Source organism: Chiloscyllium plagiosum, unplaced genomic scaffold (assembly GCF_037043375.1).
Source record: "Chiloscyllium plagiosum isolate Xiang-an unplaced genomic scaffold, Cpla_swu_hap1 HiC_scaffold_25, whole genome shotgun sequence".
Taxonomy (NCBI): Eukaryota; Metazoa; Chordata; class Chondrichthyes; order Orectolobiformes; family Hemiscylliidae; genus Chiloscyllium; species Chiloscyllium plagiosum.
The window spans coordinates 50,410,697-50,438,493 of NW_028270163.1; the positions used below are offsets into that span (position 1 = coordinate 50,410,697).

At 49.7% G+C, this 27,797-nt stretch overlaps 2 protein-coding genes across 5 annotated transcripts in view; one reads left to right on the forward strand and one right to left on the reverse strand.

Moving 5' to 3' along the window:
- Nucleotides 1–554: 554 nt before the first annotated feature.
- On the reverse strand, nucleotides 555–24,562 carry sgsh (N-sulfoglucosamine sulfohydrolase (sulfamidase)). Its single transcript, XM_043715008.2, has 8 exons — nucleotides 24,291–24,562; nucleotides 21,942–22,102; nucleotides 18,733–18,838; nucleotides 13,183–13,333; nucleotides 12,011–12,167; nucleotides 8,178–8,259; nucleotides 5,514–5,717; nucleotides 555–4,972 (listed from the first exon to the last, which is right to left on the reverse strand). The coding sequence occupies exons 1-8, from the start codon at nucleotides 24,391–24,393 to the stop codon at nucleotides 4,398–4,400; spliced, it is 1,539 nt and encodes a 512-aa protein (XP_043570943.2). The 5' UTR covers nucleotides 24,394–24,562; the 3' UTR covers nucleotides 555–4,397.
- A 115-nt stretch (nucleotides 24,563–24,677) lies between these two features.
- The window catches only part of slc26a11 (solute carrier family 26 member 11), a 30,490-nt gene continuing 27,370 nt past the window's right edge, over nucleotides 24,678–27,797 (forward strand). For 2 of the 4 annotated variants that reach the window (XM_088000718.1, XM_088000717.1), the window contains exons 1-2: nucleotides 24,722–24,929; nucleotides 26,399–26,901. In XM_088000718.1, coding sequence (XP_087856844.1) covers nucleotides 26,716–26,901 — 186 coding nt within the window. In that variant the 5' untranslated portion in view covers nucleotides 24,722–24,929; nucleotides 26,399–26,715. Of the gene's footprint in view, nucleotides 24,696–24,721; nucleotides 24,930–26,398; nucleotides 26,902–27,797 lie in introns of those variants that run through there. The other 2 variants (XM_043715003.2, XM_043715005.2) reach the window with 2 other exon arrangements.

Consider the following 27,797-nt stretch of genomic DNA (forward strand, 5'->3'; position numbering starts at 1 on the left):
GTGGGTGTTGTATTGACCTGCCCAATAGAACATTGCAAGTGGAGGAAGGTGAACTGTGATGGAGCGATTACACATTGAGGTTAATGAAGGGTTTCATAGGTCAAGTTAGGTCAAGGATCTAGGACGTTTGACACTAATCCAACAGAGTAATGATCTTCTCCAGTTGTAAGCTGCTATTGAAATAGGGACACATGAGAAACTGGTTAACGCAAAATATTGAGTTAATTTCTGATTTCCAGCATCCACAAAATGCTGGAGAAAATTAATGGGTGTGGCAGTATGTCTGGAGAGAGACACAGAGTTAATATTTCAGCTCCAAAGATTTGTCAGAGTCGACGCGGAACAGTTCCCTCCCCACAGATGGTGGATGTATTTCCAGCATTTATTGTTTCCACGTTAGAAACGTGGAACAGAACTTAAATGAAGCTGAGAAGAGAATTTCCAGAATTTATTGAATTGTTTTGCCTGCAGAATGCTCCAGGGGCTGCACATTTTTCACTTTTTTAGGTTTTTTTCAGTATTTTAATTTATAAATAGCAGCAGCAAAGCTTAGATCTTATTTAAGACTAAAGGTTAATTTATTAGCAATTTTCAGCAACAGTGATAAAAAGGTGATACAACTTTTAGCTCAAATACAGATGTAACGATTGGTAGTAGGCACGGATAAAGATACTTCTGATGAAGGTAAAATCAACTTTTTATAAATGCAGGCCTATTACTTGCTAGGAGATGGTCTTTCTGAAGTGATGATGTGGAGGAGCCGGTGTTGGACTGGGGTGGACAAAGTTAAAAATCACACAACACCAGGTTATAGTCCAACAGGTTTATTTGGAAGCCCTAGCTTTTGAAGCACTGCTTCTTCATTGGGTAGCTGGTGGGGCTGGATCATAGGACGCCGAATTTGATTTTGACTCACTAGCTAGAAGGAACAGCACTCCCAAAGCTTGTACTTCCAAATAAACCAGGGTGGGCTATAACCTGGTTGCTGTGGTTGTGTTCGCCAAGCTGGAAGTTTTTGTTGCAAACGTTTCGTCCCCTGTCTAGGTGACATCCTCAGTGCTTGGGAGCCTCCTGTGAAGCACTTCTGTGGTGTTTCCTCCGGCATTTATAGTGGCCTTTCCCTGCCGCTTCCGGTTGTCAGTTTCAGCTGTCCGCTGTAGTGGCCGGTATATTGGGTCCAGGTCTATGTGTTTGTTGATGGAGTTTGTGGATGAGTGCCATGCTTCTAGGAATTCCCTGGCTGTTCTTTGTTTCGTTTGCCCTATAATGGTAGCGTTGTCCCAGTCGAATTCATGTTGCTTGTCGTCTGCGTGTGTGGCTACTAGGGATAGCTGGTCGTGTCGTTTCGTGGCTAGTTGATGTTCGTGGATGCGGATCGTTAGCTGTCTTCCTGTTTGTCCTATGTAGTGTTTTGTGCAGTCCTTGCATGGGATTTTGTACACTACATTAGTTTTGCTCATGCTGGGTATCGGGTCCTTCGTTCTGGTGAGTTGTTGTCTGAGAGTGGCTGTTGGTTTGTGTGCTGTTATGAGTCCTAGTGGTCGCAGTAGTCTGGCTGTCATTTCAGAGATGTTCTTGATGTATGGTAGTGTGGCTAGTCCTTTGGGTTGCGGCATGTCCTCGTTCTGTTGTCTTTCCCTTAGGCATCTGTTAATGAAATTGCGAGGATATCCGTTTTTTGCGAGGATATCCTGGCGTTATGTGATTTTTAACTTTCTGAAGTGACAGGACAGAGAGTGAGAAAGTGAGAGAGGACTCTCGGGACTGTGTGGACTATTTCAGTAGAACTGCAGTAGGATTCCTGAAAGACTTTCTCTGTGTTCCCATCTGTTTGACGGGGTGGGGTCTTTCAGAGTCCTTCCTGGGGAGTTCGGACAAAATGGCCTCTCTCATTGCCTCCCTCAAGTTGCTACATCAATTTTTGATAAATTATTGTTTGACAAAGCAATATCAACAATGCTGCAGTTCCCTGTGGCATCCTTCCAAGTCACCTGTTCTCTCAGAAGCTTTGAATTCTCAGACCCTTGGAAAACACTAAGTGTGTGTTCAGTAATACATCAGCTTGTCCGCTATTTCTGGCTGTAGTGGCCAGAATAAGACCATAAGACATAGGAGCAGAAATTAGGCCATTCGGCCCATCGATTCTGCTGTGCCATTCAATCATGGCTGATAAGTTTCTCAACCCCATTCTCCCATTTTCTCCCTGTAACCCTTGATACTCGGGAACCTGTCTATCTCCATCTTAAATATACTCAATGACCTGGCTTCCACAGCCTTCTGTGGCAGTGAATTCCATAGATTCATCACACTCTGTCTGAAGACGTTTCTCCTTATCTCTGTTCTAAAAGGTTACACTCTGTTACACTCAGGCTGTGCCCGAGGGACTAGTCTCTCCTACCAATGGAAACATCTTCTCAACATCTACTCTGTCCAGGCCATTCAGTATTCTGTATGTTTCAATTAGATCCCCTTCATCCTTCTAAACACCATCGAATATAAACCCAGAGTCCTTGAATGTTCCTCATAAGTTAAGCTTTTCATTCCTGGGGTAGTTATGTGACGTGTTAGGTTTGTATTCATTTTTACAGACAGACTAGGCTTCTACACACGAGATTATAATCACTTAAGGACGACAGCATTTCTTCTGCTCTCTCCAGCTGTCCCCGAGCGACTGTCTACTGCCCCCTAGCCATTTAAATACGCCAATGCAGCTTTCGGAATGTAAAGAAAAACCAATTCATTAAACCTCCTCGTTCTCACACTCCATTTCGAGTTTTTAGTGAGGACAGAAACCAAAAGCTCCCTTCAAAGATGCCAAACTTCTCTCCATACTCCATACCCACCAGCTGGTGAGGCAATTCACCACCATCCATCTCCCAGACGCTCCAACCCAACATCCCAGAACAGAACAGTTCAAGGGAAGTTGTGTGTACTTCTGCTGTCATAAAATTCTCTCCTCACTCTCAGGGTAATACTATCAAAACTGATCTCTGAATCTTGGGTGGCATGGTAGCTTAGCAGTTAGCACTGCTGCCTCACAGCACGCGGGTCCCAGGCTCGATTCCAGCCTCAGGCAACTGTCTGTGTGGAGTTTGCACATTCTCCACGTCTCTGCGTGGGTTTCCTCCGAGTGCTCTGGCTTCCTCCCACAGGCCAAAGATACGTGGGTTAGGTTGATTGGCCATGGGAAATTGCCCCATAGTGTCCAGCGATGTGCAGGCTGGGTGGGTAAGCCATGGGAAATGCAGGATTGCAGGGACTGGGTAGGGTCAGGGTGGGATGCTCTTCAGAGGGTTACTGTGGACTCAGTGGGCTGAATGGCCTGCTCAATATTGTATAGAAGTACCATATGGAATCATAAAAGGACACAGCAGGAGACTATTCAGCTCATAAAGCAGGACATATCTACATCGCTTCCTGCTATCACTAACTAAAATGTGGGACTGTTTCCGTGTAAAACTCTAAGTGAATGGGAAGGTTTACAATTAAAGGATTTGTTTTTCATTTACAGAGCTGCCTTGGGTTATCAATTTGCTGAGGAGCAAAGGTGGGTCATATCAAAGAAACAATGTACACCTTGTTGGCTCTTCGCGACAGGCTGATTGTACAAAACCAGCCTGGATTTACAAAGCTCAGAACATTAGTGGGCGGCACGGTGGCACAGTGGTTAGCACTGCTGCCTCACAGCGCCAGAGACCCGGGTTCACTTCCCGCCTCAGGCGACTGACTGTGTGGAGTTTGCACGTTCTCCCCGTGTCTGCGTGGGTTTCCTCCGGGTGCTCCGGTTTCCTCCCACAGTCCAAAGATGTGCAGGTTAGGTGAATTGGCCGTACTAAATTGCCCATAGTGTTAGGTAAGGGGTAAATGTAAATATAGGTTGTTGAGGTATGGGTGGGTTGCGCTTCGGCGGGTCGGTGTGGACTTGTTGGGCCGAAGGGCCTGTTTCCACACTGTAATGTAATGTAATGTAATGTAATATAATGTCTAACGCGAGATGCCAAACCCCAGATAGCACCTGTTGAAGAACCCCGAGCATGCTAAGAAAAACAGTAAAAACCAATTTAAGTTCTTTAGGAAGCCTCTCAATGAGACCATCAGGAGGAACCCATCCTCTGCAGGCTAAAGGAATACGTCCAGTCATGGTGCGTTTTTTTGAATTAATGAAAAACCTGAGGACCAGCAGTTCCCTAGGGCAGCCCCCACGGTAATCCTTCCGCCAAACAGTTGAGTTGCCAACCAGTCAGTACTTTTTCCTAACGTGCTAGAAATTGAAATTTTGCATTCTTGTGTGTGTGTCCTGATCACTCCCAGGTGAGAGGCTTTGAAATCAATCTCTTCTTTCTCAGCAGCACCCGAGTGTAAAACCCTCTTTAGCCCCCGTAGCTCTCTCGTGCACGTTACAGATCGTTGTACAGAGGCCTGCACTCAGGATGCAGTTTGTACGGCCCCTGGTCCTCCAGCACACCATCTGGGGCGCATACCCAAGGGTCAGAGGTCACCCACTGCCACTTCCTCAGGTGTCCCTTCATAGTCTCCAGGAGGTCTGTGTAGCTCGGATCTGACGCCAGGTTGCGGGTTTCCAAAGGGTCCTGTTGGGTATCGAACAGCTCCCAACGCTCCCTGTAGTAGTATTCCCGCAGGGATTTCTCCCAGTGCGTCGGGAGACCAGACTCTGTCCTGTTCAAGAGGTCCTGGAAGGTTGGCGAGAGGTAGAAATCTTGGTCGATGGGGAAAGGCATCTTGAAATGCATGTTGTGGATGAGCCGGTACTGATGGTGGTGCATGGCTCTCATCGGGTAATACATGGTGATCTCGTGGTGACTCTGACTGGCAAAGACGGTGGACCACGGCTGTTCCGCATCAAGGGCAGGCAGCATGGACCGGCCTGTCAGCTGTACAACCGGATCCTTCCCAAACAGGCTGTATGCTGGATAGGGGATGGAGAACCAGTCTAGAACAGTCGGAGTTATATCTACAGAGACAAAGGGGGAAGGGGGGGGTTGAAACGCACATATCGTCACCCACTGGTCAATCTCCCTCCCTGCTCCTGAAGCATACTCTGAGTCGATCTTACTCTCCCTAGGCCCCAGTAGCTGGCTGGGAAGGAGTCACTCCTAACAGGGTCCCCCAATGTTATTCGGTGGGGGGAGGAAGACCCTGCTCAGATAGCCTGCATGTTCCTGATTCCTGCTGGCCCTTGCTCTCGGTCCCCACACCCCTGCTGGTACCTGCTTGCCCAGTCTCCAGGGCGATTGGGCTTCCTGCTCTGAACCAAGAGCTCCTTTGCCTCAGCATCCTGCTGGGAGGAACCCCCCCCCCCCATTCCTGGAGTGTCCCGGTTGCTGGATCACCATGATCGGCCCCCTCACCTGGGAACCGGCGCAGTGACTGGGCCTTCATCCACACTCTGAACTGTACCCCCTGCCCCTCACCCCTAACCTCCCCCCCACCACCACCACAAGGGGCAGGGCCTGAAGTGGACGGACTCTCTCAGACTGACACATAGCACGTACCCAGCAGGCTGACGTATGATTGGCTGACTTGACCCCAGCGCCCTGTGTGTTCCGGTGAATGCACCAACATCGGTTCGGCAATTCCTGCCCGGTACAGGTTGGTCCTTCCGTTCGGGAAGGGAATGCCGTTATCGGAGCTGTAGATCACCAGTGTGTTGTTGGCACGTCCAGCCTCTCTCAGCTCCTTCAGCACCAGCCCAATACCTGCAGACACAGATCAAGGGGAGAGTAGTCAGAAACAGGCCCATCAGCCCATCAAATGTGTGCTGGCTCTTTGATGTTGCTAGTCTATCAGTGCCACCCTGTCCCTCGAGAGATGGAGACCTCTCTGTTTTCCTTCATACACACATGCACATATACACTCAGACGCACATATAAGCACCACACATACACACACGCTTACACTCACAGATACATATACAAGCACCACACATACACACACACTTACACTCAGATGCACATACATGCACCACACATACAGACACATGCATATACATACACACGCACATACACACACACAGGTCATGCACGACACTGGATCTCTCTCTCTCTCTCACACACACACAGGTCATGCATGACACTGAGTCTCTCACACGTGCGCACACATACGTGCACGCAGTGAAACAATAGCACGTATTCAGATGGGTACCTGTAGTGCTTGGGAGTATGAGGCCAAGTGCTGGAAATGGGATTAGAATAGTTAGGTGATCGAGCCTGTGGAGGGCAAAAACAATGGGCCGAAGGGTCTTTGTGTTTTTACCTTTATGACTGGGGTCAGGCCTGAACAATGTGATAACTCACAACCAGTATCGAGCAGCCGTAGCTCAATGGGATCCTGCTGTGCACTTGGGAATCTCCCCGGGGCCTGTCAGGATACTGCAAGGCCTCAGGACAAACAGGGCCCAGGAACCCATCAGGAAAAACAGGAAAAAAACCACCAGGAAGTCATTAGAAGAAGCTCCAAATCCGAAGGCCACAGGTTAGAGACCCAAGTCAGAGTCTTGGACAGAAAATCAAGGCCATCAATCCCAGTTAGGTGCTGAGGGAGTGCTGCACTGTCAGAGATGCTGGCTTCAGGATGAGCCATTAAACCCAGGCCCTGTCTGTCCATTTGAGCGAATGTCTAAGATCCCTCCGCATTATTAAAAGGGTGGCCTGCAAATAACAGCTTCACAAAACAAGATCACCTGCTTGTGGGCTGGGGCTGTTTGCTGCAATTCCCACATTACAACGGGTGACTGTACTTCAACCATACGAGATTAAGGCGCTATACAAAGGTAAGTTAAAGGTGCATGGAGCAAGGAGAATGCAATAATCATGGGTGGCTCCGATCTATGTGGAGACTGGGTAAATGTATTGGGGCACCAGTGATATGGAGGAAGAATTCCTGGGATATTTCTGAGATTGTTTTCTGTTGTGGAATCGGCTCGGGTAAAGGCTACTTTAAACCCAGCGCTATGGAATGAGGAAAAGCTAATTCATGACCTTGCTGTGAAAGTGCATTTCAGGAATAATGACCATAACATGAAAGGTTTCAAACTGAATGGTAAATTCTGCGTAGTTCAATCCGAATTTTAAATCCAAGCTAGGACAATTACGAAAGTATGAGGATGAAGGTGGTTGCAGTGGATTAGAAAAATACATCAACAGGTTTGAAGGTAGTTAGGCAATAGTTAATATTTAAGAATTAACACTTGCTTTTCAAAGAAACAGATTTTACTTTGAGCCAAAAATACCCAACAGGCAATGTAAGAGTGCGATGGCTAAAAAAGGAACTTAAGATCAAGAAATGAGATGTATACAGTTGCCTAAAAATGTTGTAAGCCTGATGACTGGGAGAATTCAGGAAAGGAGAACCAAGAAATTGATATGTGTGTGTGAGCGAGAGAGAGAGAGAGAAAACAATATGAATTTATAGTTAGCAGGAAACATACAAATGGATTGTAAAAACTTCTGTAAGTATGTAAATCGAAAAAAGTAAAGCAGAGTGAATCCATAACAAAAGGAGACAGGAGGGGTTATAAACCAGAGAAATGATAGAGAAGCTAATTAAATAGTTTGTGCCTGTTATCACAGAGGAAGACGTAAGAAGCCACTGAAATAATTTAGATACACGAGTTGAGGAAGATTGAGGAACAGAAACTAATTTGTAATAATAGAAGACGTTAATATTTAAGAAACTAATGGAACTTAAAATTAACAAATCTCCAGAGTCCAGTGACTTTCACCCTACACCCTGAAAGAGGTGGCCACAGAGAGAGTGGATGCATTTGTGATTAAATTTCTATTAGTTCTGTAATCGTGCCTGCAGATTGGGAGGTTGTAAATGTAACTCCACTGAGGGAAAGGAGGGAGTAAATGAGAAACTACAGAGCTGTTCGCCTGAGGTCAGTAATGCAGAAAATACTAGAATCTGTTATAAAGATTGGAGATTTTAAAAATAATTGTTTGACTGGATACAGTCAACAAGGATTTAGGAAGGGGAAATCATATTTGACAAACATGGAATTTTCAAAGATTATTATCTGTAGAGTTGATACTGAGGACCCAGTGGACGTGGGAAACTTGGATTTTCAGTTTAAAAGTCCCAGACAGGAAGTTAAACAGGATTACAGTGCATGGAGTTGAGGTCCAGGCAGTGATGGTGGTGTACTGGGATCTTACCTTGGTCTAGACGACTGATGGTGGTGTACTGGGCTGCCAGATCAATGCGGGAAGCTGGTGTGTCCGGTACAAAGGGGGGCACCTGAGGATGAGGGAACAACAATGGGGGAACAGGCAGGAGAAGCCGGAAAAGGGATAAAAATTAAATAGAATTCCATCCAGTGATTGCACAGCACAGTCACTCTCCACATTCCTGTCCAAGTTACAATGGCTGCTCTCTCCATCGGCTGATCCCACGGGAACTCATGACAGGAGTTTCGACATGTTTACAGATTACATTACATTACAATGTGGAAACAGGCCCTTCGGCCCAACAAGTCCACACCGACCCGCCGAAGCGCAACCCACCCATACCCCTACATTTACCCCTTACCTAACACTACGGGCAATTTAGCATGAACAATTCACCTGACCTGCACATCTTTTGGACTGTGAGAGGAAACCGGAGCACCCGGAGGAAACCCACACAGTGTGTCTGTGATAACAGCCTCTCCACTGCCAGCAAAACCTCACTCCCCTTCATTAATGAGGGAGTCACAATGCAGCAGTGTGGTCAGACAGAGTTGCAACCCTTTACAGTGTCCTATCACCACTACCCCTCTGCATGGGACCCTGATGCCCACCAATCGTGGTCTGCCTCTCTCCTTGCTCAGTTGTCCAAGAGCACCAACTCCACACTGGGGCTGGAAATTCAATGGGAACCAGTTTTGTCAGACAGCTCACCAACAACAGCTCATTCCATAGCCAGACACAAAGAACATAGAACATTACAGTGCAGTACAGGCCCTTCGGCCCTCGATGTTGCGCTGACCTGTGAAACCAATCTGAAGCCTATTTAACCAGGCTATTCCATTCTCATCTATATGCCTATCCAATGACCATTCAAATGTCTTTAAAGTTGGGTAGTCTACTACTGTTTCTCTGAGTAAAGAAACTACCTCTGACAGCTGTTCTATATCTACCTCCTCTCAATTTAAAGCTATGTCCCCTCATGCTAGCCATCACCGTACAATGAAGAAGGCTCTCACTGTCCACCGATCTAACCCTCTAATTATCTTATACGCCTCAATTAAGTCACCTCTCAAACTTCTCTCCAAAGAAAACACCCTCAACTCCCTCAGCTTTTCCTCATAAGACCTTCCCTCCATACCGGGCAACATCCTAGTAAATCTCCACTGATCCCTTTCCAAAGCTTCCACATCCTTCTTATAATGCGGTGACCAGAACTGTACGCAATACTCCAACCGTGGCCACATCAGAGTTTTGTACAGCTGCAGCATGACCTTGTGGCTCTGAAATTCGATAGAGGCACATAAGCCAGACAGCCTCACTACAGCCTGCACTCATCCAGATGGCACACAGAGTCTCACACACACACAGATACAGGCACACAGTCTCTCTCTCTCACAAACACACAGAGTCTCACACACACACACACACACACACAGATTCTCCTGTTCCCTAGATGCTGCCTGACCTGCTGCGCTTTTCCAGCAACACATTTTCAGCTCTGATCTCCAGCATGCAGCCCTCACTTTCTCTTCCACACACACACACAGGCAGACATAGAGACACACACAGACAGATACATGTGTTTACCCACAACCGGCATTGTGGATCAACCCACAGCACGTGGACTGCAGTGGTTCAAGGAGGCAGCTCACAACCACCTTCTCAAGGGCAAATAGGGATGGGCAATCAATGCTGGCCAGCCAGCGTCACCCAAGTCCCACAAATGGATTAAAAAAAAACAACCCACAGTAAACAGTGAATTGGGGTCAGGAACTGATGCTGAATTCCCCTTCCCAACCCCAACAAGAACAGTCAAGTTGAATAAATACCAAAAGAGCAGGCATCAAAAAAGACACTCCTTGGTCTGCAGGCCCAATACACTATGAGCAAGGTGTATCCCTGTCAGTGTGACAGTGTGATTGCATTGGTGCAAATGGGTGACACGGTGGCTCAGTGGTTAGCACTGCTGTCTCACAGCGCCTGGGACCTGGGTTCAATTCCAGCCTCGGGTGACTGTCTGTGTGTAGTTTGCACATTCTCCCCGTGTCTGCGTGGGTATGCTCTGGTTTCCTCCCACAGTCATGAAGACGTGTAGTCATGATGTGGAGCAGCCAGTGCTGGACTGGGGTGGACAAATTTAAAAATCACACAACACCACAAAAATCACACACACTGAGCATGCGCAGATCAACTGGCTGAGGTCTTCTCAGACATCTTCAACCTCTCCCTGTCGCAGGCCACTGTCCCTGCCTGTTTTAAGAGGGCCAACATCATCCCTGTGCCTAAGAAGGCTCATGCAGCATGTCTCAATGACTACCACCCAGTGGCCCTAACTTTGGTGGTCATGAAGTGCTTTGAAAGGCTGGTCATGGCATTAATCAACTCCAGCCTCCCCACTACTCTTGACCCACTCCAATTTGCCTATCGGACCAACAGATCCACGTCAGGTGCCATATCACTTGCCCTTCACTCCTCCCTAGAACATCTTGACACCAAGAACAGCTACATACGAATCCTACTCATTGACTACAGTTCAGCCTTCACCACTACTATCCCCTCGAGATTGATTACTAAGCTTAGTGATCTCAGACTAAGCCCCACTCTCTGCAACTGGATCCTTAGTTTCCTGACCCACAGGCCACTATCAGTGAAGATTGGGGTCAATATTTCATCCTCACTCAACACTGGAGCCCCCCTAGGGGTGCGTACGCAGCCCCCTACTGTACTCACTGTATACCCATGACTGTGTTGCCAAATACCAGACTAATGCCATTTACAAGTTCACTGATGACACCATCATTGTTGGTCGAATCTCAGATGGCAACAAAACAGACTACAGATGGGAGGTGGAAGACCTGGAAAAATGGTGCACTGAGAACAACCTAGCTCTCAATGCTGGCAAAACTAAGGAACTCATTATTGACTTTCAGTGGGATGTTACTCATGCCCCCCCTACACATTAACAGCAGAAAGGTGGAACGAGTGAAGAGTGTCAAGCTCCTGAGAGTGGTCATCCACAACAAGCTTTCTTGGACTCTTCAGGTGGACGCACTGGTTACAAAGGCCCAACAACGTCTCTTCTTCCTCAGGCAGCTGAGGAAAGTTGGCATGACAGTGAATACCCTTGCCAACCTTTACAGGTGCGCCATCGAGAGTATTCTGTCTGGATGTATCACTACCTGGTATGGCAGCTGTACCATTCAGGGTCAGAGAGGGTTACAGAGAGTGGTGAACTCGGCCCGGACAATCACAAAGGCCAACCTCCTCTCTACAGAATCCATCTACCAGGCCCGCTGTCAAGGAAAGGCCGCCAGCATTCTCAATGATCCATCCCACCCTGGCAATGTTTTTCTACAACCTCTACCATCGGGGAGAAGGTACAGAAGCCTGAACACACACACCAGCCGTTTCACAACAGTTTCTACCCTACTGTTGTTAGAATATGAATGGACTCACAAACTCTTAACATTCGGGGTACCTGTATTTTGGTTTTTGCGCTGTTTGCCTATTACTTACTATCTATGCTACTCTGTGATCTGCCTGTATTGCTTGCAAGACAAAGCTTCTGACTGTGTCTCGGTATACGTGACAACAAATTTAATTCAACCAGGTTATAGTCCAACAGGTTTATTTGGAAGCACTAGCTTTCAGAGCGCTGTTTCTTCATCAAGGTGTGTAGGTAGGTGGGTTAGCCACAGGAAATGCAGGATTACAGGGGTAGGGTGGGTCAGGGATGCTCTTCAGAGGGTCAGTATGGACTCAATGGGCTGAATGGCTGATCCCACACTGTTTGAAGTCTATGACTGCGCCAGTGCTCTCACCTTGACCTGGTCCGGTGTGTAACGTTGCGGCTGCCAGTCCGGAATTCGGCCCATCCCACTCTCCCCATTGCCAAACTTCTCACAGAACGGCCCATACTCCGGGTGTGAATGGCCACAGCGGTGAGGATCATGGAAAGCCACATAGAGGAAGAACGGCCTGAGGAAACAAAGAGAGAGAGTACTAAACCAACCGCCCTGGGTACCTGGGGGGAGGGGGGAGGGGGTGTGAGGGGCTGCTCACCCTGGAGGGTGGGGGGAGGGGAGTGTGAGGGGCTGCTCACCCTGGGAGGTGGGGGGAGGGGGGTGTGAGGGGCTGCTCACCCTGGGAGGTGGGGGGAGGGGGGTGTGAGGGGCTGCTCACCCTGGGAGGTGGGGGGAGGGGGGTGTGAGGGGCTGCTCACCCTGGGGGGTGGGGGAAGGGGAGTGTGAGGGGCTGCTCACCCTGGGAGGTGGGGGGAGGGGGGTGTGAGGGGCTGCTCACCCTGGGGGGTAGGGGAAGGGGAGTGTGAGGGGCTGCTCACCCTGGGGGGGTGGGGGGAGGGGGGTGTGACGGGCTGCTCACCCTGGGGAGTGGGGGAGGGGTGTGTGAGGGGCTGCTCACCCTGGGGGGTGGGGGGAGCGGGGTGTGAGGGGCTGCTCACCCTGGGGAGTGGGGGGAGGGGGGTGTGAGGGGCTGCTCACCCTGGGGGGGTGGGGGGAGGGGAGAGTGAGGGGCTGCTCACCCTGGGAGGTGGGGGCAGGGGGGTGTGAGGGGCTGCTCACCCTGGGGGGTGGGGGAAGGGGTTGTGAGAGGCTGCTCACCCTGGGGGGTTGGGGGAAGGGGGGTGTGACGGGCTGCTCACCCTGGGGAGTGGGGTGTGAGGTGCTGCTCACCCTGGGGGTTGGGAGGAGGGGGTGTGAGGGGCTGCTCACCCTGGGGGGGTCGGGGGAGGGGGTGTGAGGGGCTGCTCACCCTGGGGGGTGGGGGGAGGGGGTGTATGGAGCCAGTCACTCTGGCGGGGTGGGGGGGGGGGGGTTGCAGGAGTGGGGGTGTGGTGCCAGTCACCTGGTCACTCAGGCACTGACCTCTGCCCAGGCATGAGTTTCACTGACACTGATCCCCCCCCCCCCCGGGCTGGCAGGGCTGGGGCTGGGGGATAGCCCGAGCAGTTTCGAGTTGCCCCACGCCCTACCTGTCGGCTGCGGTTTGCAGGAATTGCCGCACCAGCAGTTTGATTTTGGTGATGTTCCTCCCGACCTGCAGGATCGAGTGGTTCTCCTCAGTCTCCGAGTAATCAAAGGGATAGACAGAATCCGGACCAACGTGCTTCTTCCCAATTATTCCTGGAAAAGTAAGACATGCCGGAACAATCAAAAATACACTGGGAGAAATAGCCAGCTATTGAGCGTCACCGTGGGCTACTGTCTATAAATACAGACAGAAAAGACCAAACTTCAAATGTGAGGAAGTTGTAATGAGGACCGCAAGTATGGAACCAGTCAGAGAAGGCAAACTACAATTATCAGCAAGGACAGAAGAGACAGCAGTTTGTTAACAATGGGATCACAGTGCTTAAAAAAAAAACGACCTCCATGAGATTGGGAAGGAAAGAATTCACGTTAACACAGGGCCAAGTCAAATGAGATGAGGGAGAGGAGGGTTTACGCTCAGTGAGATGCACGGACGAGGTGGGGGGGGGCTGTAACTGAGAATTATGGACAAAATCCCAGCGTTGTTACAGCAAAGGAGGAGGCTATTCGGCCCAGTGTGCCTGACCCAGCTCTTAATGAGTATCGTTATCGAATGAGTAGGAGTCGGTTAGCTCAGCTGGTTGGACGGCTAGTTCATAATGCAGAGTGGCACCAACAGTGTGGGTTCAGAGTGGGACCATTCGGCGTAGCCATTTTGGCGCGAACGATTCGGCACGGCCGGTTTGGCGCAGACCCATTTTGGTGCAGAACTGTTTTGTAGTTATTCAGTAGTTTGTAGTTATTATCAAAATAAAATATAACCCATTAAAATGCCATCAACAATTTTGTTGTCAAAACATGGGAAGGAAAAGTGCTCATACGACAGTATATATACGTATTTGATAGATATGCTGCTGATAAGGTAACGTTACCTTAACGAGGTATGAGAGGAAGGACATTTGCAAATCTCGAATTCACCTTATAAATGGTGACCTAGTGAAACAGATTAATGAACATTTACATGTAGCTTCAGCATCTAAGGTGGACAGAGATACCGTCATTTCAAAGGTAAACGTACGAGCTGCTGAAACTGCAGAGGGCAGTTTTTTATTTTTATTTTCTTTTTAACATTTTTACTAAACAGGATAAACATTATTTTTCTTTTTATTGCTTTCATTAATGCTTTTAACTAAGCCTAAAAAGGAATAAATTCCACACCGGCTGAGGTTAGGATGAAAGACTCTCCTGCTCAACCTCTCCCCTCGCCCGAGGTGCGGTCACCCTCAAGTTAAACCTTCACTAGTTGTCTCTCGGTAACGGGAGAGCAGCCCTATGGTCCGGAAGGACTGGGATGGCTTTACCTTTTATTACCCAATGATAATCCACTCACTCCACCAATTTGTTTGTCCCTTTTTGGGGGTTCGACGCTGCACACCTCACAGTTAATCCTTCTTCCTAGTTTTATTCCAAAAGCAGGAGCATATTACACGCAGAACAGTGCACGGGGCAGGAGCGTGTTACACGCAGAACAGTGCACGGGGCAGGAGCGGGTTACACGCAGAACAGTGCACGGGGCAGGAGCGGGTTACACAGATAGTGCACAGGGCAGGAGCGGGTTACATGCAGGACAGTGCATGGGGCTGGAGTGTGTTACACGCAGGACAGTGCACGGGGCTGGAGCGGGTTACACGCAGAACAGTGCACGGGGCAGGAGCGGGTTACACAGATAGTGCACGGGGCAGGAGCGGATTACACGCAGGATAGTGCACGGCGCTGGTGCGGGTTACACGGAACAGTGCACAGGGCAGGAGCGGGTTACACGCAGGACAGTGCACGGGGCAGGAGCAGGTTACACGCAGGACAGTGCACGGGGCAGGAGCAGGTTACACGCAGGACAGTGCACGGGGCAGGAGCAGGTTACACGCAGGACAGTGCACGGGGCAGGAGCAGGTTACACGCAGGACAGTGCACGGGGCAGGAGCGGGTTACACGGAATAGTGCACGGTGCAGGAGTGTGTTACACGCAGGACAGTGCATGGGGCAGGAGCGGGTTACACGCAGGATAGTGCACTGGGCAGGAGCGTGTTACATGCAGGATAGTGCACGGGGCAGGAGCGGATTACATGGAATAGTGCACGGGGCAGGAGTGTGTTACACGCAGGACAGTGCATGGGGCAGGAGCGGGTTACACGCAGGATAATGCACTGGGCAGGAGCGTGTTACATGCAGGATAGTGCACGGGGCAGGAGCGCTTTACACAGATAGTGCACGGGCAGGAGTGGATTACACAGATAGTGCATGGGGCTGGAGTGTGTTACACGCAGGATAGTGCACGGGGCTGGAGTATGTTACACGCAGGACAGTGCACGGGGCTGGAGCGGGTTACACGCAGGATAGTGCACGGGGCAGGAGCGGGTTACACGCAGGATAGTGCACAGGGCAGGTGCGGGTTACACGCAGGATAGTGCACAGGGCAGGTGCGGGTTACACGCAGGATAGTGCACAGGGCAGGAGCGGATTACACGGAATAGTGCACGGGGCAGGAGCGGGTTACACGCAGGATAGTGCCCGGACAGGAGTGGGTTACACAGATAGTGCATGGGGCGGGAGTGTGTTAGACACAGGACAGTGCACGGAGCTGGAGCGGGTTACACGCAGAACAGTGCACGGGGCTGGAGCGGGTTACACGCAGGATAGTGCACGGGGCAGGAGCGGGTTACACGCAGAACAGTGCACGGTGCAGGAGCAGGTTACACGCAGGATAGTGCACGGGGCTGGAGTGTGTTACACGCAGGACAGTGCACGGGGCAGGAGCGGGTTACACGCAGGATAGTGCACGGGGCAGGACCGGGCTACACGGAATAGTGCATGGGGCAGGAGCGGGTTACACGCAGGATAGTGCATGGGGCAGGAGCGGGTTACACGCAGGATAGTGCATGGGGCAGGAGCGGGTTACACGCAGGATAGTGCACGGGGCAGGAGCGGGTTACACGCAGGATAGTGCACGGAGCAGGAGCAGATTACACGGAATAGTGCACGGTGCAGGAGTGTGTTACACGCAGGACAGTGCACGGGGCAGGAGCGGGTTACATGCAGGATAGTGCACGGGGCAGGAGCGGATTACACGGAATAGTGCACGGGGCAGGAGTGTGTTACACGCAGGACAGTGCACGGGGCAGGAGCGGGTTACATGCAGGATAGTGCACGGGGCAGGAGCGGATTACACGGAATAGTGCACGGGGCAGGAGTGTGTTACACGCAGGACAGTGCATGGGGCAGGAGCGGGTTACACGCAGGATAGTGCACGGGGCAGGAGCAGATTACACGGAATAGTGCACGGGGCAGGAGTGTGTTACACGCAGGACAGTGCATGGGGCAGGAGCGGGTTACACGCAGGATAGTGCACGGGGCAGGAGCGCGTTTCACTCAGGATAGTGCACGGGGAAGGAGCGCGTTACATGCAGGACAGTGCCCGGTGCAGGAGCGGATTACACGCAGGCCAGTGCATGTGGCAGGAGCGGGTTACACAGATAGTGCACGGGGCAGGAGTGGATTACACAGATAGTGCATGGGGCTGGAGTGTGTTACACGCAGGATAGTGCACGGGGCTGGAGTATGTTACATGCAGGACAGTGCACGGGGCAGGAGTGTGTTACATGCAGGATAGTGCACGGGGCTGGAGTATGTTACACGCAGGATAGTGCACGGGTCTGGAGTATGTTACACGCAGGATAGTGCACGGGGCTGGAGTGTGTTACATGCAGGACAGTGCACGGAGCAGGAGCGGGTTACACAGATAGTGCATGGGGCTGGAGCGTGTTACATACAGGATAGTGCACGGGGCTGGAGTATGTTACACGCAGGAAAGTGCACGGGGCTAGAGCGGGTTACACGCAGGATAGTGCACGGGGCAGGAGCGGGTTACACGCAGAACAGTGCACGGGGCAGGAGCGGGTTACACAGATAGTGCACAGGGCAGGAGCGGATTACACGTAATAGTGCACGGGGCAGGAGCGGGTTACACAGATAGTGCACGGGGCAGGAGTGTGTTACACGCAGGACAGTGCACGGGGCAGGAGTGTGTTACACGCAGGATAGTGCACGGGGCAGGAGCGGGTTACACGCAGGATAGTGCACGGGGCAGGAGCGGGTTACACGCAGGATAGTGCACGGAGCAGGAGCGGATTACACGGAATAGTGCACGGGGCAGGAGTGGGTTACACAATTAGTGCACGGGGCAGGAGCGCGTTACACGCAGGATAGTGCACGGGGAAGGAGCGCGTTACACGCAGGACAGTGCATGGGGCAGGAGCGGGTTACACAGATAGTGCATGGGCTGGAGTGTGTTACACGCAGGATAGTGCACGGGGCTGGAGTGTGTTAGACGCAGGACAGTGCACACTGCAGGAGCAGGTTACACGCAGGATAGTGCACAGGGCAGGAGCAGGTTACATGCAGGATAGTGCACGGGGCAGGAGCGGATTACACGGAATAGTGCACGGAGCAGGAGTGTGTTACACGCAGGACAGTGCATGGGGCAGGAGCGGGTTACACGCAGGATAGTGCATGGGGCAGGAGCGGGTTACACGGAATAGTGCACGGGGCAGGAGTGTGTTACACGCAGCACAGTGCATGGGGCAGGAGCGGGTTACATGCAAGATAGTGCACGGGGCAGGAGAGGATTACACGGAATAGTGCATGGGGCAGGAGCGGATTACACGGAATTGTGCACGGGGCAGGAGTGTGTTACACGCAGGATAGTGCACGGGGCAGGAGCGGGTTACACGCAGGATAGTGCACAGGGCAAGAGCGTGTTACATGCAGGATTGTGCACGGGGCAGGAGCGTGTTACACGCAGGATAGTGCACAAGGCAGGAGCGTGTTACACGCAGGATAGTGAAAGGGGCAGGAGCGGGTTACATGCAGGATAGTGCACAGGGCAGGAATGTGTTACACGCAGGATAGTGCACGGGGCAGGAGCATGCTACACGCAGGACAATGGACGGGCAGGAGCGTGTTACACGCAGGATAGTGCACAGGGCAAGAGCGTGTTACATGCAGGATTGTGCACGGGGCAGGAGCATGTTACTCGCAGGATAGTACACAAGGCAGGAGCGTGTTACATGCAGGATAGTGAAAGGGGCAGGAGCGGATTACATGCAGGATAGTGCACAGGACAGGAGTGTGTTACACGCAGGATAGTGCACGGGGCAGGAGCGTGCTACACGCCGGACAGTGCACGGGGCAGGAGCGGGTTACACGCAGGATAGTGCACAGGGCAAGAGCGTGTTACATGCAGGATTGTGCATGGGGCAGGAATGTGTTACACGCAGGATAGTGCACAAGGGAGGAGCGTGTTACACGCAGGATAGTGAAAGTGGCAGGAGCGGGTTACATGCAGGATAGTGCACAGGGCAGGAGCGTGTTAGACACAGGATAGTGCAGGCGGGTGGAGTGTGTTATGAGCTCTGAGGCATCAGGAATGACAGTGACAATGCGAACAGCGTGAAATCAGTTTAGAATTCGGACTCCATCTGTGTTGAAACCCTCACCTGTCTTGATGTGAGACTGACGGAGCAGCAACGGTAAACTTCTGACGGAGTCGAAGGAGTTGAAGTGGTGAACGGACTGGTGCAGTCCATACATCCCATTCTGATGCTGCAAAACACAGAAACGCCGGTCAAACCCCTGGCGGAAATCTCTCAGCCTTTCTCAAGTCCACTCACAGTCTGCACGATGCGTCTGTGTGATACTGACACTCACTAAGAACCCAGCCTTAGGACCCAGGACCTGTCTCAGATCCCCAGTTCCAGATGTGAATGTCCATATGTACATGTCTGTGTGCATGCACTGGTGTGTCTGCATGCATGCACTGGTGTGTTTGCATGTGCAAATGTTCATAACTATGTGTGCGTGTGTGTGTTTATGTCTACATGTGCATATTTGTACACATGTAATCGAATGTATGTATGTGCGTGTGTGTGTTTTAAGCTGGCCATACGGGTTGGACTGTAGAAGTAACTGCACAAAGTGAATAATACAGATACAGTCAAAGGGAAGCCAGACAAGGAGCTGAGGGAGAAGGGAATGGAGGATCTTGATGGTAGATTTGAGAAAGATTTGATCAGAGGCATAAACATGGGCATGGATAGTTGGGCTGAATGGTCTGTTTCTACATTGTATATCTGTACCATATACATCTATATGTAACATATATGCAGTATTGTCCTATATAATCTTCTAGCAGGGCTGGTGGTCGGGGGTGATTTTAAACATGGGTGGTTGTGCAAGCTTGTCCACTCACCCTCTACACGGATATCTGCCTCGTCTCTATTCACTCAGAAGGAAAACTCAGCTCACCACCAGCTCCAGAGAAACTCTCGCACTGCCCGGAAAATGATACCTCGGTCAAGGTAGTGCAGGGAGACCGGCTCCCGAGGGAGAAACTCGGCACCACGCCCATCCCTTTGGGAATGTCTTAGAGTGTGGGAACTGAGACAGTGCCCTTGTATTATTGGCTCGAGGGGGGTGGAAGGAGCTGATTATTGCCAACACCTCCCCCACGCTGGGGTTCGAGCAATTATCCCGGCTTCTTGCTGATCCCAAGCCTGTGATTAAAAAAAAACAGGAAGGAAGTCTGCTGGCCCTTTTCCAGGATCGTGGCTGGTCTGTGCCTCAATTCCATTTGCCTGCTGTCATTCCAACCCTTGAAAACTCCAAGTGACCCCATGCCTCTGACAAACAGAGCTCCAAATCTCTCCCAGCACTTACCCTGTTCGATAGGTGTCCAAGTAGACTTGGGGGGGGGGTGCAGTGGTGATGTTCAGATGCAAAGATCTTTAAAATGCCACAAACAGGTGCAGAAACCAACCAAGAAAGCTCATGAACTGCTGGCTTTTATAATCCAAAGGATTAGAGTACAAGGATAGTAGAGTTATACAAACTCTAGTTAGACCCCGCTTGGAGTATAGTTAGCGGATCTGTCGTCACACCTTCGGAAAGATTTATTGGCCCAAGAATGGTTCCTGGGCTTTAGGGGCTAAGTTATGAGGAGAGATTAGGTTTTTTTCTCTAGAATTTGGAAATCTAAGGGGTGATCTGATTGAAGTCCTCAAAATATTCACAGGAAAAGACAGGGCAGATGAATGTAAACTATTGGAGAACCTGGAATTAGGGAGCTGTGTCTGCGAATTAGGGTCAGACTATTCAGGAGAGATTTTAGGAAGCAATTCTACGCAGAATGGGTAGAAGATGTTTGGAACTCTCATCCAGAAATGATGTGGAGGTGCCAGTGTTGGACTGGGGTGGGCAAAGTTAAAAATCACACAACGTTAGCTTATAGTCCCAACAGGTTTATTTGGAAGCACTGGCTTTCAGAAGACTGCTCCTTTATCAGGTAATTAGTGGGACAGGATTATAAGACACAGAATTTATAGCAAAAGATCACAGTATCACACAATTAAAACGATACATTGAACAAAACATAAATAAAACTGAAAGCAGTGTGCTGAAAGCTAATACTCTCAATCCCTAAACTGCCTCAAATTTGTCAAACTACAGATCTAATCTAACTACAGAACCCGGGTTCAATTCCCGACTCAGGCGACTGACTGTGTGGAGTTTGCACGTTCTCCCCGTGTCTGCGTGGGTTTCCTCCGGGTGCTCCGGTTTCCTCCCACAGTCCAAAGATGTGCAGGTTAGATGAATTGGCCATGCTAAATTGCCCTTAGTGTTAGGTAATAAGGGGTAAATGTAGGGGTATGGGTGGGTTGCGCTTCGGCGGGTCGGTGTGGACTTGTTGGGCCGAAGGGCCTGTTTCCACACTGTAAGTAATCTAATCTAATCATAGAGTCAGAGTTTTACAGGATGGAAAGAGACAGTGGCTCAGTGATTAGCACTGTTATCTCACAGCAAGAGGGACCCGGGTTTGATTCCAGCCTCAGGCTACTGTCTGTGTGGAGTTTGCACATTCTCCCGGTGTCTACGTGGGTTTCCCCTGAGTGCTCCAGTTTCCTCCCATAGTCCAAAGACGTGCAGGTTAGGTGGATTGGCCATGTTAAATTGCCCGTAGTGTTCAGAGATGTGTAGGCTAGGTGCATTAAGTCAGGGATAAGGGAATTGGTCTGGATGGGTTACTCTTCGGAGGGTCGGTGTGGACTTGTTGGGCTGAAGGGCCTGTTTCCACACAGTAGGGATTCTATGATTCCAAATAAACCTGTCAGACTATAACCTGGCTTCGCATGGTCTTCTGACAATGCTCACTGAGTTTAAAACATGGTATGTTTTTGAGAAGGAGTCAGATACAGCACTTGAGGCTAAAGGGATCAAAGGATATGGGGGAGAATTTGGAAGAGGTGACTGAGTCAGATGATCAGCGACAACGACATGAATGGGGACAGGAGGTTGGAGGGGCCGAATGGTTCCAGCTCCTATTTCTGTGTGGCATGAGGATCTGCTTGTTCTGCCTGTGGGCAGTGTGCTAAAGCTTTCAGCTATGAGTTGTTCTGCTATAACACCGCAGTTATGTTCCTTGTCAACTCTGTGCTGTAGAAAATCGCCAACAGACAATCGCTACACCATGCGGCAGAAAGCTTGGGTTATCAAAACAGCGTCCACAATCCCCCAATCACGTTATAGCCAATTCACGCTGACGAAACATGTATTATAGCAGAACGACCTGTACTTTTACAGGATCTGGTAAAGACCATGAGGAACAGAGAGCAATGGGAATTGTTTTTAAACAAGCATGTGGTAAGAGTACCTGAGGCAACCCGGTTAAGATAGCAGAGCGGCTGGGGGAGCAGCTGCTGACGGATGAGAAGGCGTTTCGGAAGATGACGCTGCGTTTGGCGAGCTGGTTGAGGTGTGGGGTCCGGATCGCTGTATTGTTATACACCTCAGTCTCAAAGCCGGCATCATCCGCTGTCAGAGCAAACAGGGAGGAGAGGTTACATCAAAACCCGCTTGTGGTCGAAGACTACCACAACTGACTACCCAAGCGCCAATCACACATTGACAACAACTTTACGTACAGCTCTGGGTGCCACACTCTCGGAAGCAGTGGAGAGCATTCAGGAGAAGCTCACAAAAACAGTTCCAGGAATGAGGGACTTCAGTTTTGAGGATAATCGGAGATGTTGGAACTAGAAAGGAAAAGGCTAAGAGCAAATCTGATAGAGGTTTTTAAAATCACAGGTGGTGTGGGCAGAGCGAAGAGGGAGAAACTGTTACTGTCCGTGAACAGATCGAGAACCCGACGGTACAGCTTTCAAGTGTTTTGCAGAGGAAGCAAGTGTGAGGTGGGAAACAGATTGTTGGCTGAAAGAGTTGTCAGTCTGGAACGCAATGCCTGGCAGTATGGTGGAGAAGGAAGTTTCAATTCAGCTACTTAAGAGGCACTGGATTGTCATTTAAACAGAAACAATGTGCAGTTAGTTATGATGCTCAGAGAGCCAGCGACAACATGATGGGCCGAGTGGCTTCCTTCTGCACTGTAACAATTCTGTGATTCTATCATCCTGCATCTATCACCATTAGCAATGGTGTACTGAGCACTCACCGAATACTGTTGTTTATCATTTATATAAACAACTCAGATGAGAATATAAGAGGCATGATTAGTAAGTTTGCAGATGGTGGAGTAATGAACAGTTACAACACTTCAACGACATTTGGACAGCTACATGAAGAGGAAAGGCTTACAGGGATCGGGCTAGTTCAGCATGGGAAACTTGGTCAGCATGGACAATTTGGGCCGAAGGGCCTGTTTCTGTACTGTATGAATAGGAAGGGTTTGGAGGGATATGGGCTGGGTGCTGGCAGGTGGGACTAGATTGGGTTGGGATATCTGGTCGGCATGGACGGGTTAGACTGAAGGGTCTGTTTCCATGCTGTACATCTCGATGACTCTATTCCCTGTCTAGAATGACAGTCGAGGTTTGAGGCTGGGATTTGTAAAAGACACAATGTTTGTGGACCTGTGCCTACATTAAAGTAGGCTCAGAGAAGATGATTCCAGTCATAGACAAGGCCAGAACATAGGGGCCAGCAATATTAGCTTGGACAGTCATTAATACATTTAACCCAAAACTCAGCAGAAAACTGAGTGGGTATAAGGTGATATGAGAGACGTTGATTGAAAGAAATATAGACTTGGATCTAAATAGAATGTTGGTGACAATTTTCTAATTACTCTGTTCAGATGTTTTTACACATCTTAGCAGCAGGCCTCCTCTCTCAAAGGTAGTATACTACCACAATAGTCATAGGGATGTACAGCACGGAAACAGACCCTTCGGTCCAACTCGTCCATGCTGACCAGTTAACCTAACCAAATCTAGTCCCATTTGCCAGCACTTGGCCCATATCCCTCTAAACCCTTCCTATGCATATCTGTGTCAGTTAGCAGTGCGGGTTTCTTTCTCTCTCTCTCCTGCACTGACCTCACCATGTGCTGCCTTTGTCTGTTCCTCTCCCTTTTAAAAGTGCTGTTGGTTTGACTTTTTTTGCCTCCAAAGTTCCAAAACAATGCAACAGCTTATAAAACAGGAATTGCTGCTCCTGGAATTCGAGGAAATCACCTCCAACACCTCATAAAAAACAAAAAAAAGGAGCAGCCTGTTACAGCCACAGTATTTTCCCCGTCCTCCATCTCGGATTGCAGTCGTGAAGGAATAGAACCAACATGACCATTACACATCACCGTGCAAACCCTGTCCTTGTGATCTTAATTGAGGAATAGATACTGAGACCGACCCTGGGGATAACACCTGACTGTCAGAGGCTGAGAGATCATGTACACCCCTTCGCCTCCCCGAAAGGTCAGGCCAGATCTCAGTTTAACGCCTGGCGGAAAAAGTAACCAGACGACTCCCAACAGTGCTGCACTCCCTCAGTACAGCAGCAAGGTGTCTGCCCTGATCTTTGCACTCCAGCCCTGAAGGGGTGGAGTCCTTGGGATCCAAGGTGTAGGCAAAGGGGGCGCCACATGAACGCAGAAGGTGCCAGGGTTAGAGATAGGAGTGTAGGCGCAGTGGGGCCGAATGGCCTGTCCCTATGCTGGCAAGTTGAGGGAAAGGCTGGGAGGTGAATGTTAATCTTGACTGCTCACCGATGATAAGAAGCACATTCCTGTTCCTCTGCTGAGCCCATGAATGACCGATTCCTAAAAGCAGCAAGCCCCAGACAGGGACCCCTGAAACAGCTGAGAACATGCTTCCCTTCCCCTCCAACACCCAGAAACTTCAAACACAAGTGACAAACTGGCTGGCCATGCAGCCCCGGGACAATTCCCCGATTATTCACTGACACCAAACCGTGACTGAAGCGCTAACTCAATAAAACTAAATCGAATCAATGTCATGAAACCGAGCCAGCGATCCCCTCTCTCCCTCAGGAATGGCCAATTTCCCGGAAGTGAAAGATACATTTGTTGCTGATCACATGAGAGGCGGTCATGTGACCCAGATCCCCAAAATAGTCCAGAAACTGGAAGATCTCCTCCCGGCTCCAGGATGTGAGTGAGTGGGAATCTGAAAGGGGGGGGGTTTCTGACTGATCCTCTGCCTCCTGTCCAAGTTTGGAAACTTCACAAAGAAATCGTTTGGTTTTAACTCTTTTAAGACCACCTCAGCGTTCCGGGAGTTTTAATTGATACTTTAAAAGATTAAATGTGTTTTGTTTCCTTCTTAAAGATGTGTGTGTATCTTATTAATTTTGGCTTTCTTGTTGATGTGAACATGGTGACAATGTGAGTATTTATTTTAAAAATCAGTCCGATGATATTCTGTTTCTTTATCACTTCCCTTCTCGAGTTCTATCGGTGAATTTGTGGTCACTTGTCGGATCTATACTGTAACCTCGGAATTTTGCAATCTTCCTTGTAACAGTGCTGCACGATTGAGTCTACATCCTGCCCGGAGGATAGTGTCTTGATCATCTCTCTTATCCCACCCCCATCCCCCTGAAAGAAGGCCTATCGGCACCACAGCATCTCTTTTTTTTATTTCATACAATTAATTGAAGAATTCATAGAATCTCTACAGTGTGGAAACAGGCCATTCGACCCCAACAAGTCCACATCGATCTTCCGAACAGCATCCCATCCATTCCCTTATCCTATTGCTCTACATTACCCCTGACTTTAATGCATTCGAGAGGGTTGTGCTGGAAAAGCACAGCAGGTCAGGCAGCATCTGAGCTGCAGGATAAAGGGATTATGCCTGAAACGTTGACTCTCCTGGTCCTGGGATGCTCTCTGGCTTGCTGTGCTTTTCCAACATTACACCCTCCACTCTGACCTCCAGCATCTGCAGTCCTTACTTTCTCCTCCCTGACTCATTCATTTAATTTACTGTGGGCAATTTAGCATGGTCAATTCCCCCAACCTTTTTTTTAAATATTCATTCAGGGGATGTGGGCAGTGCTGGCTGGGTCAGCGTTTATTGCCCATCCCTAATTGCCCAGAGGGCAGTTAAGAGCCACATTGCTTGGGTTTGGAGTCACATGTAGGCCAGACCAGGATGGCAGTTTCCTTCTCCAAAGGGCATTAATGAACCAGATTGGTTTACTGCACATCTTTGGATTGTGGGAGGAAACCAGAGCACCCAGAAGAAACCCACGCAGACACGGGGAGAATGTACAAACTCCACACGGACAGTCACCCGAGGCTGGAATCGAACCTGGGTCCCTGGCGCTGAGAGGCAGCAGTGCTAACCACTAAGCCACCGTGCTGCCGTAATTGGGGAGTGTGGTGGGGCATTTCAGTTCCTCCTGACCTGACTGCCCTGTTTCAGTGTTGGGGTAATTCCTGATCTGTGTTCAGGAAGATTCTGCATTCTTTGAGTGAACTCAGTCAGAAGTCATATGACACCAGGTTATAGTCGGACAGATTTATTTGAAATCACAAGCTTTCACAGCGCCGCTCCTTCAATAGATGAAGTTGACACAGTTCTCAAGTGTTTCCCCTCTTCTGGGACTATTGGACCTGAAACGTTAACTCCGCTTTCTCTTCACAGATGCTGCCAGACCTACTGAGCTTTTCCAGCAATTTCTGTTTTGGTCTGATTCACAGCATCTGCAGCTCTTTTGGTTTTTACTTGTCAAGGTCAGGGTGTTTAAACTTCTTTTGTCAGAGAGTTTCCTGTGTGCTGTGTTTTTATTGAGTGATTTTTAAAAAAATATATATAACAAAAAATGTTTAATTTGATCATTTTTCAGGTGTCTTTGGATGCCCGGAGGAGATGGGGACCAAACTGGACAGCCGTGGACAGCGCTTGCCTGAAACGCCGATTCTCCTGCTCCTCGGATGCTGCCTGACCGGCTGTGCTTTTCCAGCACCACACGTCTAGACTCTGATCTCCAGCATCTGCAATCCTCACTCTCTCCTAGCCACGGAGGTGACTAAGTTACCCTAGGGATCTGGACACAGTCCGTGCCAGTGGGAAAATCACTTCAGGAAGAATAGGTGGAAACCGAGACTCCAGGCGGTGCCAATAAAGTGCCCTGATCACCCCGAGGTGACTGGAACACCAGCCATGAGCTCTGTAGTTAGGAAATTCTGCTCCTATCACACTCTGAAGAAGAGACTCCCCATCCTGCGTTGGCTGCCCCAGTATAGCCTTCAGTGGCTGCGGATGGATTTACTGGCAGGGCTGACCGTGGGCCTGACTGTGGTGCCTCAGGGCTTGGCCTATGCTGAGATCGCTGGCCTCCCTGTTCAGGTAAGCAGCAGTCCTCTAGGGGTGGAGCATCCAACCTTGGCTGTGTGGGAGGGAAAACAGTTCAACCCATCTCGCTCCTGCCATGAGGAATTTCTCGTCCATTGGTTGGCGAGGAGAAGGCAGGTTTTGATGAAGGTGCTCAAAACCATGAGGGGTCTGGACAGTGTAGATAGGGAGAAACTGTTCCCATCGCTGAAGGTGTTGGGAATCTGAGAGCACAGAGTTAAGGTAATCGGTAAAGGACATTTGGGCAATATGAGGTAAAACGTATGTAACAACAGGCCTCGACAGGTAAATAAAAACCAAAAAGTACTGTAGATGCTGTAAATCAGAAACAAAACAGGAATTGCTGGAAAAGCTCAGCGGGTTCTGAGGAAGGGTCACTCAACCCGAAACGTTAACTCTGATTTCTCTCCACCGATGCTGAGCTTTTCCAGCAATTTCTGTGTGGATCCAGACAGGTTCTTGATTAGTGAGGGGTTCAAAGGATACAGGGAGGAGGCAGGAGAATAAGATTGAGAAAAATGTCAGCCATAATTGAATGGCGGAGCAGACTTGATGGGCCGAATGGCCTAATTTGCCTCCCACATCCAATGCTGAAGTCTGGAATACACTCCCTCAGCGTGTGTTGGAGGAAGGCATTCAGGAGGGAATTGGATTGTTATCTGAAACAGAAGAATGTGCAGGGCCATGTGGTGTGGAAAATGGCTTTGGTTGAATTGTTCCTTTTTGTTAGCATCAATGCTGTCACTATGGCCTCCTTGTGAGCTGTAACTATTCAGCCTTTAATGGAAAGGCAATGACTTCAAATTACCCAACTGATTCTTCATGTTATTACAGATGTATAACAATATTTTTTTTAAAGAAAACTGATCACTCTCCTGGAGACTAAAATA